We start from the raw sequence: 16,622 nt of genomic DNA, 5'->3' as shown, positions 1-16,622 counted from the left end.
TGCCTCTCTCTAGTGTATTAATCCATTGAATATTGATGATGCCTCAAAATAATCTAATTATCAGCTGCAATACTAAAATTACATCAATTGAATGATCTAAACTATTCAAATGCGGAACATCTAAATGGAAATTTAAAAAATGTCATGAGTCACTTCTTTGTGATTCTGTGACCCACCCCAGGCTCAAAATTTCCCCTTTCTTGGCCAAAGTAAATATTTTAATGGGCTTATTACAGTCATTCTATCGAATAACATACATATATTTAGGATATAAAAATTGATTTAGATCTGCAAATCCAAGCTTGCAAACGGAATCACCTCGACTCAAATGTAATTATGATTTGAGCCCAATGCATTTCAAATATCCAAGCCCGCAAAGGGGGCCTTAGCATCTGCACTGCATCACGTAATCTCCATATGATTGTTGTTTACATTTTATGTGAATGAAAACTGCTGAGTTCTCTGTTAGTTTCTCAACTTAGTTGGTAGATGTGGGGCTCGTGGATAGTCTATTCAAGCCATTGATCTAACATCCCCAAATATGGATGTACCAATACCAATATATCCTCTCAATTGGTTAGCACTAACCTTCCCATTTTTGGCATGCAAATACATGGTTAAAAGAAATGAATGAACAGACCACATTCATGGAAGGAAAGGCCAAAGATTTGATGGCTACAATCTTTCAATTTGGGAGATTTTGGAGACATTTTCCATCCATGATGGGAGCAAACAGAACAATGGCTTGGATGCATCAATCATAAACCCAACACGACTAATTCCAAAAAATTTCGAAGAGGGAATTTTGCCTCGAATGAAACACACTCTGGCCTACCCCTCTTAGTGTAAAGAGTGCCAAGATTGCTTTTGACTGCAAAAGGGATTCCTCTCTTCCACAGGACATCCCATTCCCTCTGTTGGAAGGAAGCACCTACCTTTCTCTTTTCCTCTCCCTTACATGCAAGGAAGCATCCACTTCTTCATCACACTTGCCTTCACCTCTACTTTTGGGTAGCATAAATAAACATATGCAGTATGAAGCTTGCAAGCTTGCTGCAGTTCTTGATATGTCTTGTTAATTTTATTTGAGTTGCTACTGGAAAGCCATCAATTTCAGGTATGTACATCTATTGAAATTTCCCTCTTTTCTCATATTAAGAGATATTCTATCATGGCTGGTGTGAATAGATGCCAAATGTTCTTGGAAGGTGTGCAAGTAGGATGAGTTGTGCATAGTTGAGATGAGTTCTTGATCTGACTCGTTCAATTATCAGAAGTGATTACCTGCAGGCACCTATTTAATAAGTTAAATATTCTTTTATTTTATTTTTCCTTGACACCCATTCAAAGCATCCAATGGCTGAAAACATGCGGTGTAGACCCCTACAGGTGACCAGTTCCCTTTGATAAGTGTATGGATTGAAGTCTAAATAAGCTGGCCGTGAAAAGTTTGAGTATGGGTAGAATTTAGGTTTGTTACAGTATTAGGGTAATCCTACTAAAGTGGGATTTTTTTATTTTTTTATTTTTATTTTTATTTTTTTTTTAAATAAATTTATTTGTTAAGAAGAGTATCTGCTAAGATCCCTATAAATCTCTAGAAATCTCAAATCTTTCCTATATATTCCAGTAATTGTTAGTTAGTAAAATAAAGATAATTTTACAAAATATTAATCGTCCAATGGTTACCTTAGGTTAATTTTCTCCAACTATGATTTTTCCTAAAATGATGAAACTGCCCGCCAATTAATGAAGTTACTTAAAAATGAATTAAATAGGTAGAAATGCAAATATCATTAACAAGGTGTTGTTATAAAAGAATTGAATTTTTATTGAAAAATTCCTCATAAAAATTAATTTATGCAAAAAGCCTTTAAATTATATATTTTAAAATAATGTTTCCTACTACACAGGTGAAGATAAAAAGCCATTTCTACCCATTTTCATTCGTCCTCTCCGGCTGACACCAGTTACATCCCAATCTTGCCATGGGCTGCATTGGGAGGGACACATTTCCAAAATGCACTCTCCAACCGGTGCACACGAAACATTTTTAAGAGAATTGCTCAAAGCTCAATTCTATCTGTGATTAAAATGGACCACACGGTTGATTGAAAATAGTGTATAGGGCCACGTGCATCCTCTAAATTGTTTCCCTTGGCGTGGCCCACTTGAGTAAAGATTGTCCTTATTTTTTGGACCGGATCTTAAATAAATTTTTGGCATCTAAAGGTTTGAGTGGATGTCACATGATAATCATGGTGGGCCTTGAAAAAACTCAATGAACAACATCTATCTTATAACCACTTCATTTATTGTGGCCCATTTGAATCATAGGCTAACTTGATTTTTGTGGACTTAGGCTCTATATGGAATTTTAGATTTAATGGTCCAAATAGATTTCAGGTACGCATTGTAGTTGGGGCTCGGTGGGCATCCCATAAAATAAAAATAATAATAATAATAATAATAGAAGGAATCTAATTGCACCGGCTGTAGAGATATCGGTGTGGCACCGCGTGGCCCAAGCTCTTTGGGGGCCACTATACTGCATGTGTTTTATCCATATTGTCTATTCATTTTCTAACTCATTTTAGGGCATTTGCAGATCCTAAGCTTTAGGTGGAACATGGGGAAAAAAAAAACGGTCATTGAGCTCATATTTGTGTTTTTCGGTTCATCTAAGTACAGGACCTTGGAAAATAGAACATCACGGTGAGCCCTAAGACTATTTCAACAGTGAATCTCACTTTTTTCAGTGGCCTACATAAGAAGGTTTCAACTGTGGGCTTTAACTCCCACTGTTTTCTTTGGTGGTCGTCCACTTAACTTTGGATCTGCATCATTATTTGCCCATGCCTAAAATTGAACTGAAAAATGGATAAATCAGTCTGCATAAAACACATGCTTCATTGTGTGGCTCTGAACTTAGTGCACATTGCCTGGAGTCAGGCTTTTGAAAATCTCATCTAACAGCCGGAGTGGGACGCCCCTGCCAATCTTTTACAGGGCCCACCATATGTGTATGTGATATCCACTCCTATTGTTAAGTATATTATAGTTAGTCTTACATCCGGAAAATTAGGCTGACTTGTTATTTAGATGGACCACACTAAACGAAAAAGTTGGGAGATGCACCGAGCCCCACCTGATGATTATCTGAAATCCACTCAAATCATTACATGCCACAGAAAAACATTAGGCCTTAGGTCCAAAATTCTGTGGGGCCCACCCTACGGTAGGTTAAAGCTCTCCACCAGATTAGGTTCGGCCCTTACGAGAAGTTTTTAAAGGTGTGTGTTCATCACCACTATTTCCCATGGCATACATTAAACACATACATCTTAATGGGCTCACATAGCACCGTCTGTAATCTGCATCGAGGTTAAAGGCTCCGTCCCAGTGTATTAAGACTCGGATTAGGTATAAAGCTGGATAGAATCCGACCCAAGCTAAACCGAACCGAAGACCCGGATAGGTGCGGATTGAGTAGGCCTACTCAAATCCGATCGTACATCGGATCGAGTTCGGATCAGTGGTCAATCCGGACCGATCCGATTGGATCCCATTCGATCTGTTCCGATACGATCTAGTCATATGAGAAGTAAAGCGAAGGGGTAAAACCATTTCCCAAGAAAAGGTGACCTAAGGGAAGGGAATCGGATTGTGTACTGAGTAACTCAGTACCGTAAGGGCTACTGAGTTGAGGTGGCAGCATTCTATTGGCCCTAATATGTGGGGCCGGCTTCACTCTTCCAAACGGCAGAGCAAATGATGTTAGCTCGTTTCTCTCTCCAGTTGCGTAGAGAGATTCTCTCCCGCGTCACCCCGCCGTGCAGAAAAAAAAAAAATCTCTCTGCCGTGCAGGGAAAAAAAAGAAGAAGAAGAAGAAGAAGTAGTAGAGAGAGAGCTTGCCGGTCTCTCTTGTCGACCTCTCCGTCTCCCTCTCGACTTCAACCTTCCTCTCTTTTTCGGATCGGCATCAACTCGTTTCCTCTACATGATGATGTTGATTTAGGATTAGGAATTTCGCTCTTCTTTCTCTTCTCTCTTTACATGGTGATGCTGATTTAGGATTAGGGATTTTGCTCCCTTCGATTGACAGTTTGATGAGAGATTAGAGATTATGGTTTGAAATTGAAAATCCGTAGTAGGAAAATTTTCAAATCCCTAATCCATAACTTGAGATTTTTCAAATTTATAATTCCTAATTAGCATTTTCATATTAGAAGTTAAAAATTCATGTTAGGGGATTTTTCAAATCCCTAATCCATAACTCGAGATTCTTCAAATTTCTAATTAACATTTTTCAATCCCTAATCCACAGTAGGGGATTCCCTATTTGTTTTTTGTTTTTAGAGATAACATTCCTAATCAAATGTGAGTATTTATTATTATTTTCAATCCCTAATTAGGATTTTGCATTTGTAAATTTAATTGCGGACTTTTTTTTTTAATCTAGTTACGATTTTCAATTTTTAATCCCTAATTAGGGATTACAAATTAATTAGAGATTGTAGACTGAAAATCTTAAAATAGGTTTTTTTAAACATTTGATTAGGGTTTTGATTAAGATTTTTTACGATTTTTATTAGGGTTCTTCGTTTGATCAGGGATATGATTGTTTTAGTAAGTTACCCTCGCCTTAAATGTTATATATATATATATATATATATATCTGGGAATTGACTAACCCTTGCCTAATTGGTAATCTAGACCTAATTTGTTGAATGCTTGCTTGAATTACGGAATCACGTCGCCATTGGAAAGTTAACTTGATAAGCTAAAACCAATTATTTTTTTTAGCTTGAGTGATGTTTAACCTTTGAACTATAGCCACGCTCTTTGTTGACAAAAAATGGATAACCACCTTGATTATTGTTAGCAACAAGCCTTTTGAGGCAAATATCTGTAGAATGATAAAACCCAAGGTGGTTATCCATTTTTTATCAACAAAGAGCGTGGCTATAGTTCAAAGGTTAGACAACACTCAAGCTAGAAAAAAAAAAAAAAAACAGTTTTAGCTTATCAAGTTAACTTTTCAATTACGACATGATTCCGTAATTCAAGCAAGCATTCAGCAAATTAGGTCCAGATTACCAATTAAGCAAGGGTTAGTCCATTCCCAAAATTTTTATTTTTTATTTTTTTATTTTAGAGATAACATTTAAGGTGAAGGTAACTTACTAAAACAATCATATCGCTGATCAAATGAAGAACCCTAATTAAAATAGTAAAAAAATCTTAATCAAAATTATAATGAAGATTTTAATCAAAACCCTAATCAAATGTTAAAAAAAACCTAATTTAAGATTTTCAGTCTACAATCTCTAATTAATCTGTAATCCCTAATTAGGGATTAAAAATTGAAAACCGTAACTGGATTGAAAAAAGTCCCCAATTAAATTTACAAATGCAAAATCCTAATTAGGGATTGAAAAAAAAAAACCGCACATTTGATTAGGAATGTTATTTCTCTCTCTCTCTCTCTCTCTCTCTCTCTCTCTCTATATATATATATATATATATATATATATATATATATATATATATATAAACAAATAGGGAATTCCCTACTATGTATTAGGGATTGAAAAATGCTAATTAGAAATTTGAAGAATTTCAAGTTATGGATTAGAGATTTGAAAAATCTCATAATATGAAATTTCAATTTCTAATATGAAAATGCTAATTAGGAATTATAAATTTGAAAAATCTCAAGTTATGGATTAGGGATTTGAAGAATTCCTTACTGCGGATTTTCAATTTCAAACCCTAATCTCTAATCTCTCATCAAACTATCAACCGAAGGGAGCAAAATCCCTAATCCTAAATCAACATCACCATGTAAAGAGAGAAGAGAAAGAAGAGAAAAATTCCTAATCCTAAATCAACATCACCATCTAGGGAAACAAGTTGATGTCGATCCGAAAAAGAGAGGGAGGTTGAACTCGAGAGGGAGACGAAGAGGTTGACAGGAGAGACTGGCAAGCTCTCTCTCTGCTTCTTCTTCTTCTTCTTCTTCTTCTTTCCCCAGCACGGCTGGAGAGATTTTTTTTTTCCTGCACGGTGGGGAGATGTGGGAGAGAATCTCTCCACTCAACTGGAGAGAGAAATGGGCTAACGCCGTTTGCTCTGCCGTTTGGAGGAGTGAAGCCGGCCTTTGGCCAATAGAATGCTACCACCTCAACTCAGTAGCCCTTGTGGTACTGGGTTACTCAGTACACAATCCGATTCGTAGGGGAAGTGGGTGGCGCATTGATGAGGCCTCCCTTGGGCAGCAGGCACCTAACTGTCGTCAACGGTAATTACTTCACTTCTCTCTCTTACTCAGTACGCTTTTATCATACTGAGTAAACTCTTATGGGCCACCTTGAATTCTTGTGATTTATCTACGCCGCCCATCCGTTTTTTTATCTTATTTTAGCTGTTGGACCAAAAATCGAAACATATCCAAAGCTCAAGTGGGCCATACAACAAAAAACAGTGGGAATAATGATTTCCACCGTTGAAACCTTCCTAGGGTCCACATTAGTGTTTATTTTTCATCCTACCTACCTGTTCATAAGATCATAAGAACATGGATGAAGGGAAAAAACAAATATCAGCTTGATTCAAAGCGTCTATCCACCCAAAGAATTTTTCAACGGTAGATTTTCAATTCACATTGTTCCCTATGGTGTGGTCCACTTGAGCTTTGGATATGCTTTATTTTTATCTCATTTATTAAAATTAAATTACAAAATGTATGGATGAAGTGGATAAAATAAACACATCATGTTGGGCCTTACATAGTTTACTCAGTACGCTTAGCATAGTACGCAAGCCACTTCCCTCTCTTCTGCCAAAATCCTGCCGCTCCCTAGATTCCCTACCAAGTAGGCCTTTTATCCCGCCTTTCCCCCTCCCAAGTCCGATTTAAAAACTTCTATCTCACCTATTACCCTCCCAACTCTGATTTAGAAATAGATTGGCTACTCCCCCTGCCACCAGCCAATGGCGGATGGTTGGTGTGGCCCCACCATGATGTATGTGTTTCATCCATGACGTTCATATTTTTTATTTTTTATTTTTTTTTAATCTTTCAAAAAATAAAATAAAACAGAAGACTCGATTCGAATCGTGCCCAACCTGATCCGACTCGATTTCCTTGACCGAGTTGGACTCGGTTTAGGTCAGGCCAGTAATGCATCGGATCGAATCGAGTCAGCTGACCAGAACCCGGTCCCGTATTGGATCGAGTTCGGATCAATTACTTAAAAATTCGGATCGAGTCAACTTAGACCCAATCCGGTCCGGCTCGACTCGATGCCCATCTCTGATTGAGTACTACCGAACCTGTACCTAGGTAGAGACAACTGTCAGAGGCTTTGTGGGACCCACCATGATATATATGTTCTATCCATGTTGTCAATCTATTTTGATAGATCATTTTAGGGAATGAGCCCAAAAAGGAGACGGCTATGAGGCTCAAGTAGACCACACCAGGCAAAGTAGTGGAGATTGAACTCTTACGGTTGAAAACTTCATAGTACCCACTGTGAATTTTATTTTCCATCCAACCTGTTAACAAGGGCACATAGACCTAGATGAAGGGAAAAAACAAATATCAGCTTGATTCAAAATTTCTGTGGCCCTAAGAAGTTTTCAACAATGGGCTTTCAATCTCCACTTCTTCCCGTTGTGTGGTCTACTCAGGCCTTCGATCAGCCTCCTTTTTGGGTTCATGCTCTAAAATGAATTATTAAAATAGATGACTGGCATGGATAAAAATATACATCAAGGGCAGCTCCATCGAGACCCAGACACGATCGTCCAATATCTAATGTCATGTCTTTGCAGCAGGTTAAAAGGCTTTCCCAATTTCGTATGGCCTGACTCACCCAATAGGCTATTGACGCAGGGAGAACATGCTCGACCGTATTCCACGGGGAGAAAAATATTCTAAATCCACGTAACTTATCTTGACTCCACACAGATATGCCTATTATTATAAAAAATGAAATCAAGTTCCAGAATCAAATTACAACAAAAACTCCATAAAACCGTGACTTACCATAAATAGTAAACTTACTAGTTATAGATGGTCATGATGTCAACTAGAACTCATGGTTTTCTGACCATGTTATTCTCCTAATTTTTCTAAGCAGCTTTCGTATTAGAACATCGACAGATCAAAAGTTATGATCAAATTAAAACTTACTATAAATAGTAAAAACAAAATTTAATCTGATTTTCGATAGTCAATACCATGGATTCTCGCAAATTCGGCATAGGCAATATGCACGTTTTAACATCCTGAGGGTCCGGATAACTTCCACCTCCAATTGGGCCTTTTCTGGTCCATCTTTGCCATGAAACCATTTGCAACCCACTCTACATCAGCTGTAGCCCTGACAGTGGAGCTCACTTTGATTTATGTATGGTACATGGATACCGTTCATCTATTTTCCTACCTAGCTCCTTTTAGTACAAGAATCCAAAAATTAGGCAGATCCATACCTCACTTCGACTATACTATAGGAAACCGTGCTGACTGAATACATACCATTAAAAACTTTATAGGCCTACTGTAATACCCATCGTAATGTTTATTAGCCATATAATCTTTTGATCTGAGATTTGGATTTAATTCAATTTTGGGCTCATGCTCTAAAATGGGCTGTAGAGACAGATGGATGATGTTGATATTCAATATATACATCAAAGGTGGGCCCCGCAGTCAGGGATGGACCTAATTGTCTCCCTTTCCGCAACAAGTTTTTAATGGTGGGCGTTCACTAACCACTGTTTCACTAACCAATTCCATATTACTTTGAGCACAAACACAGCTTGGAAAATTGATGCGGGTGCATTGCCCGGCCCATTGCCACCCTTACTCATGAGACAAGGAATTCGAATTTTGCAGGAGAAATCTGGCGTTAGGCAATGGCAGCTTCTAAAGACAATGATGATCGATGGCTCAAAGGAGGAGGAGAGGTTTTGAGCACTCTGTCACAACGCATGAGGCAGCAGATATGGAATTGCTTGAGAGATGACAAGATTTCAGTGTTCTCAGTATGGGGACAGCAGGGAGTGGGGAAGTCACGGATCATGAGACAGGTGGTTATGGAAATGGAGGAATTTGGAGAATCTTGCCTTCTGTTTGAAATAATCACACGAGTAAGAGCACCAGGGTTGGAGAGTCTTGCAAAGAAGATGCAGGCGAGAATTGAAGGGGAATTGGTCCATGTGCAGGACAAGCTGACAATAAGGAAATTGGTTGATGTAGGTACTTGGCATTTCATTGAGCCTGAACGACAGTTAGAGGTTTTAAAGATGTTTGATGCAAAGGGGAGAAGGAATCGGTTGATGGAGTTGCAGATGGGAATACAGAATGCATTTGAGAACCCAGAGTCCATACAAATCTCCATAGCTGCTAAGCGTATCAAGGATAAATTAAGTGGCCAAAGGTTCATTCTCATCTTGGAAGATGTTTGGGAAAGCTTTGACTTGCAAGAGATGAGAGTTCCAGTCACAGCCCCTGCCACCACCAGTGGCAGCAAAGTCATGATCACGACTCAATCCCATGATGTTTGTTCTGAAATGGGAAGGCAGCATCTAGTCATGCAACATCCCTTTCAAAGAATGGTGTCCTTCAACTAAGTGATTCTTCTCTGCTTAAACTACCTCTACTTACCATCTTATTCTTCTCTTCTTGAACTATTGTTACTCTTTTATTTGTGTTATGTATGTGGTAGAAAGAATAGGGTGTTCCACTGGACTTAAATGATTTAGTCTTACTGGCTTGAATTATGAATTTCAGGAAGAAATTGGATGTGTTGCTCTTTTGCATGTATTTCAGAAAGGTAACAAGTACCAGATTTGTTTGGCAAATCATGGTCGCAGCAGTAAGCAAGACTCAATTTTTTTTAATTTTTCCTTTCATTTTCCTGATAGACTGGGTTTACCTGTCTTTTATGTTAGATGATTTTTGTTAGGGGTTCTTGCTATTTTGTATGAATTTGTCGGGTTTTTCTGGTTTCATTTATGATCCCCTAGATGTAATTTTCTATTATATCGGTGAAATTATAGATGACAGTATCCCCACAAATTTTTATTTTTTTTATTTAAAAAAGGCATAAGCTAATGAGCTCAGCCCAACCCATGGATTAGGCTGAAACTTGGGCCAGGCTCATCCAAATCTCGACTGGTCTAACTCAATTGTTCCATGGTGGGGATCTTTAATTCTTTATCAACACTCTTAATCATGTTTATCCAATCCAGAGAAACAGGCACTGTTGGATAAAAGTTTGGGTTGCTGAGTTGAGGTAGGTCTGAAAATTGGGTCCCAGCACATGCCCGATTTTCAATCTTAACCAGTGAGCTATGGAATTGAGCTTTGGTAGGCTCTCCAGCCAAATACTCACCCCACCAAAGCGGACTATTACACCGAGCTTGGAGATCTTGAGTGTGCTGGAAATTCTATGACAAATACAATGCAAGGTTACAAACCAATGACCTAGTATTCTCAGCATAATGAATTATGCTATAACAGATCATTTTGTTTTCTAACTTCTTGTGTGGACCTCAATGAGTCATCTAAATAGTCCCTCTGTTTTTTTTTACTTAGGATGCTTGATATTCGCTTTTCACCACTCTTATGGTATCTCATCTAACACAGAAACAGAGTCAAGGGCCATTTTGGATAGTATCAAGATATGTAAACAGTTTAACCTATCAAATGTAAACATTGAATCAGATTCCCTAGTGGCAACAGAGGCCATTCTTAACCATCATAGCATCCCCTGGAAGATCTGGTATATTGTAGGCGATATCAAGAAGGAGCTTGAAAGCTTAAACTTCTCCACCTCACATGTTTATAGAGAGAGCAATGTAGAGGCCGATAGACTAGCTCATCTATGAAGCAGTGGTGTGGTCGACTGAACATACACAAGGATCAGTGATCTCCCTATGGAAGTTAGGGGTCTCTTACCAATGGATGGCGCGGGGCTGTGCTGCATTAGAAGCAAAGGCTAATCCAATTGGCAGGAAGCATGTCTGTAAGGTCTGGGAAGTGGACAATGCCCTCAGATTCCGATTATCTCTCCTACCTTGCATCTGAATCCATGGCTTAGCAATTTTGGATGCTTCTAGGTCTGATCCTCTAAATTTCTCTGTTTGATCATTGTACTCTGCTCCTGTTATGCTATGAGGGTGGTTCCTGTTGCTCTGCATATTTGCTTCAGACGCTGTAGCTGCTCCTGGTTTTGCCTTACCGCTGTCTTGAAGACTCTGCAATTTTGTCTGTGCCTCTGCTTGCAATTTTTGCAAAGCCATTATGTTGATTGGGAAGGAGGGCAGTAAAGTCTATTGGAAAGTCAATCTACCACAGGTGATACACAATTTCATATAGTGTCATGCAGCTGTTTGCTTATGAATCTTACAAGTATTCAGTTTGTGATGTCCAAACATGTGATCTATCTTTTCCATCTTGGGATATAGAAAATTTTCAGAGGAAAAAGACGGGGAGTTCTCTGTTGTTGGGTAACCGGAAGTAGGGGCTTGAGCTGGGATGAAATCCACTTGTCACATATCCTTTAGATATCTTGTGGCTAAGGCTGGCAGTTGAAACTCGATCCATAACGATGTCTGAGGGTTGCACTGAACATGCTAAGAGATGGCATTGCTCCTTTTCAGTGGGTCTTGGACCTTCTCTTCTTGTAATTGCACTGCAACTTACATTTTTGTAAACTTTTGCATTTTCACCTTGTTAGCTTAGCATTTCAAAAGTCCTTTTATATTTAGTAGAAAATAAAAAATAAAAAATCCTATCCATTCAGAATTTAATAACACGAAGTGTTACATGACCATTGCAACAAATATCACCAAGATCATGAAAATCTCGTGGAACATTAATCAAACAACATGTTAATATCTTGAGATTTTCAAAATCTGGCAGCATTTTAATTTTCCATAATTGTATCAAGAAATTATATTGCTATATTAACACATAACATATCTAAAATTTTAAATAATCATTAAATACACACATATATATAATAATTTTAAAATGATTTGTTAGTTTATTTTCTAAAATTTTAATTTTCAGCAAGATTTTCCCATGAGAATTCAAGTAAAAAAGAGCTGAAAATCTCCTGGGAGCTTGCGGAACTGACAAATTGCCGAAAATGATTAGATAGTTTTTGAAGGTCAATAGATGAAGAATGATATCATCTTTAAACCGCTACTTGTTAATCAATGAAGCTGGTTCTATGTGAAGTAAGCTTTCTCCACATTAGTTTGCAGTCTCGATTCAGGTGGGGACGACAACAGAAGAACCTCTGAAGGTCTTAAAAGAGCACAGCTTAACTCCCAGCAGAATTTGTATGTTATCTGGAGATGTTCTGTTGTCTTCTGTTTTTTTTTTTTTCCTAATGTAATTCATAGAGTGACTCTGACGCAGGGATGAACGTGATGAGGATAACTACTCCGAATTCACGGAGCTTCTCTGGACTCCTCACAGAGACTTCTCGAATCCACGAGGAAAGAAAGCAGAAAATAGAAATAAATTCTAATAAATTCGAAATTGATTAATTGATGAATAAAAACGAGTTCACAACCCTTTAAATAGGGGTACCAAGCAATGAGAAAGAAATCAGAATCAAACTACAACTCAAACTCTTAGAATCCGCGACTTACTATAAATAGTAAACTTACTATTTATAGACGGTCGTGATGTCTACTAGTGCGCAAGGTTTTCGGCCAAAAATAGTAAGTGTCCTATTTGGCTTCACCAAACCGTTCTCCTAATTATTCTAAGCTCTTTTCACGTTGGGCGCAACTCCTAAAGCCCGACGGATGAAGAGTTATAATTAAACTAAAACTTACTATTTATAGTAAAAGCGAAATTAAAACAGGGAAACGACCATCGATCCAGGGGTTTTTCGCAATTCCGGGCTGCGTAACCTGGCGTAGCGGGGTTGGTTGGCTTTAGTAGCTCGTTCTACCCCAAAATCATATATTTTACGTCAGATAACTCATTCCGGATTGCAAGATACGCCCGATTTAAGGTTCGATGGTCCGGATCACTTCTGTCGTCGACCGGGCCTTTTCTGATCCATCTTGGCCATGTAACTGTACGCGACCTGCTCTACATCAGTCTCCTCCACTTCAAAAGAACTCATCCTCGAGTTCTTGTCATGCTCTGGTTCATGATACTTGGTTAGGTCCGTGACATTGAAAGTCCGTGAGATGGCCATGTCATCTGGGAGATCAACAACATAAGCGTTGTCATTGATCTTTCGGATGATTGGTACCGGTCCAATTTTCTTATTTTTCAACTTGTTGTACATCCCGGTCGGAAATCTCTCTTTGCACAAATGGACCATAACGCGGTCGCCTACCTCGAACACTTTTTGTCGCCGATGCTTGTCCGCTTGTTCCTTGTACTTCTCGTTCGAGGCATGTTGTCACGCCCCGAACTCGGAAACCGGGCTCACAAAATTCCCGATCGCCGAATCCGGTGCCGACAGCCTCCGTAGAACCCCATTCTCGGATCCCGACACCCATTTACCAGGTTCCGATCCTGGGATACTATAAGGAGGGTTTCAAATCATTAGTCTGATTCATAATGAGCATAACAAAAGCATAACCCACAAACAATAAGCACAAGAACACCACTACAAAATCCACTATGATCAAAAACTTTTTAGTACAATGCGACAGAAAGGGAAAATACAATGTAACAAAAGAAGCAAAACTCCAGAAGCTCAGCTGCACGCTCCAACTACAGCGAGACTATGGCTGCGGCTGCGTCCTGGCGTCACCTACACGCATCAATCGTGCATAAGCTTATGGAAAGCTTAGAGGGTGGTGTAAGTGTGTGCGCAATATAAACGTGCTCAAAATGCAAGGTCAGAGTGATGCGGAAACATGGTAATGAGCACATGAATGCAATCAGCCGTACCAAGGCTATGCGGTGCAAGATATGAATGCTATCGGCCATAACACGGCCATGCGATGCAAGATGCAACTCAAGCATGCCAATCCTCATCATGTATCGGTACTCATTCTGGATAATCACCGGGGTTCAATACACTCCAAATGGCACTGTCGCTCTCCTAGCCGCACAGTCCAAGTGAGCGTAAGAAACCTCACTATCCGCCTAGCCAATAGTCTGCCAATACCTATCCGGCACGTCGATAGCGAACCCATTCGCGAGCTGGTCAAACTCAGCCTAGTATTACCCCCTACCCTCGGGCGAGTAAGGCCACACTCCTTTCCAACCGACCACGACACAGTGGGAGACGCGGCCTCCTGGTATTCGGCCCTCATGCGCTCGTACATCCACTCGGTCTCGACGTTGGAGTCATCCTCTGGTACCATCGGGTTTAGGGATTTTCACCTGGGGACATCTATGGCGCCCCGATACTTAGTAACAATATTTCCGGTATCCAATCCAGCCACCTACGATGTGTCTGTGGAGACTACGTCCCTGGTGTCACTAGGGCATACAATGATCACAATCACACAAATGCAAATGCATGAGTCACACTATCATTCATGCAACAGTCCTGTATATACCATGCACTTATACGAGGCAACTCCGCCTATCAGGGAGCCCATAAATAGTCTATCCAAAGATATATGCTATGATCAGTCACCCTCACATCAGGCATACATATGGTGCGAATGATCATGAATCATGGATCTATACTAAACATGTATAAAGAGATGGGCTCTAGATATAGTGGAGATGGGCCTAGACGGCCTACTTACCACAAGTTTGGGCCTATCAGTGGGCCTTAGGGAGAGTTATAATGCGGACATTTAACCAACATTATCCGTTCAATGTGGACATCAAACCAACATTGCTCCCAAGGCACTATCGCTATAGGGGTCAACACATAAATCAAGAAATGGGCCTCATGTACATCCCATTGGGCCTCTAATACATCGAATGGGCCCCATGCATGGGTCTCGTATGCATATATCAAGGTAGGCCTCAATGACGGGCCACAAATGCATCCACGTGGGCCTAGTCACATGGGCCTGCATACATCACAATGGGCCTCATAAAATGGGCCTTAAATTATCTCCAAAAATGGATGGACAGTTGGATGAAACACATGCATCATGATGGAGCCCAGTCTAATGGAGGGTATGGTTTACATACATAAGTGGGTCCCTCTAATGGAGGGTATGGTTTACAACACATACATCAGTGGGTCCCATGAGGGGCCTACCATAATGTTTATTTCCCATCCAACCCATTGTTAAGGTCATTCAGACCGGGGCCCACAGAAATGTTTATTTTTCCAAGCAACCTAGGGCCCAACGTAATGTTTATTTTCCAACCAACTGTTCATATGGTCATGTGGACCCGGGTAGGGCCCACTACAATTTTTATTTATCACCCAATCTATTCATAAGGTCACGTGGGCCCGGATCATTTGACATCCAAACTATTCATGAGGTGATATGGGCCTGGATAGGGCCCACTGAAATATTTATTTTCCATACAACCTGTTGAGGGGTTGTGTGGGCCAAGGGCCCACTGAAATACTTATTTTCCATACAACCTGTTGAGGGGTTCACGTGGGCAGCAAGCCCACTGCAATAATTATTTCACGTCCAACCTGTTGAAGAGGTCATTGGACCTTGGGGCAGATGTGGGGCCCACCGAAATGTGGTTCACAAATCCAGCCCATCCATTATGTGAGTCCCACCTAACTGACGGTCCATGCCAAGTTTCAGCGACATCCAAAACTCAGGTAGGCCCCACCAAGCGATTTTATATGTTTAGACATGTCTTCACATGATTCTAGATGGTATGGCCCGCCCGAGTTCTTTACGGCTGATTTTTGAGATGGATGGGTGGTACGTGGGGACCCACCGAATGCATGGCCTTGATGTTCGAAACACATCACGTGGGGCCCACAACTGGAGCCGTGAGGCCCCAGCGTCCGCCCGCTCGTCGCTGCTGCTTTGAAAAAAAATTTTATTACTATATTTTATTTTTTTTTTGAGGCCCACCGAGATGTGATTCACAATCCAGCCCACCCATCATGTGTATCCCACTGTTCTACCCGTCCAGAACTAGTTTCACCTGCATCCGAACTTCAAGTGAGTCCCACCGAGTACTTTTTTATGATCTGGCATGTCTTTACATAGTTTTAGATGCTATGGCCCACCTGATGATCAGATCGCATTAAAATTTTGGTTCAACGCCTAAAGAAGACTGGAGAATAGATTGGACGGTGTGGATCACATACATACATCAAGGTGGGGCCTGCATGAGCAGTCCACTAAAAAGTAACCTTTTCTTCCTTTGCTTTTTTTTTGTTTTTTTTTTTTGTTTTTTTTTTGCTAGCCATGCCATACGCCTACGTCCAGCGTCTCTGGACGCTGGACGGTTTGGGTATACACTGCCTCATGGTGGGTCCCACGCGTGAGTGGCCCATGTTCATCAAGGTAGGTCCCACATGATCATGGCCTACCATATATATAAATATTAATAAAATATTATAATATATCATTTACTCTAAATTAGGGGGGGGGGGGGGTGGATCTTTCCTAAAATGAGGTGGGCCACCCTATTTGATGGATAGAGTAGATTTAATATATTGGAGGGGCCCACT

General features: G+C 40.0%; 1 protein-coding gene across 1 annotated transcript; it reads left to right on the top strand.

The window, feature by feature from the left end:
- Positions 1-984: 984 nt before the first annotated feature.
- On the top strand, positions 985-9,743 carry LOC131257372 (disease resistance protein RFL1-like). Its single transcript, XM_058258260.1, has 2 exons — positions 985-1,117; positions 8,909-9,743. The coding sequence occupies exon 2, from the start codon at positions 8,929-8,931 to the stop codon at positions 9,643-9,645; it is 717 nt and encodes a 238-aa protein (XP_058114243.1). The 5' UTR covers positions 985-1,117; positions 8,909-8,928; the 3' UTR covers positions 9,646-9,743.
- The last annotated feature ends 6,879 nt before the right edge of the window (positions 9,744-16,622 follow it).

This window comes from Magnolia sinica, chromosome 10, assembly GCF_029962835.1.
Source record: "Magnolia sinica isolate HGM2019 chromosome 10, MsV1, whole genome shotgun sequence".
Taxonomy (NCBI): Eukaryota; Viridiplantae; Streptophyta; class Magnoliopsida; order Magnoliales; family Magnoliaceae; genus Magnolia; species Magnolia sinica.
This window is presented reverse-complemented; position numbering and strand designations above follow the sequence as displayed.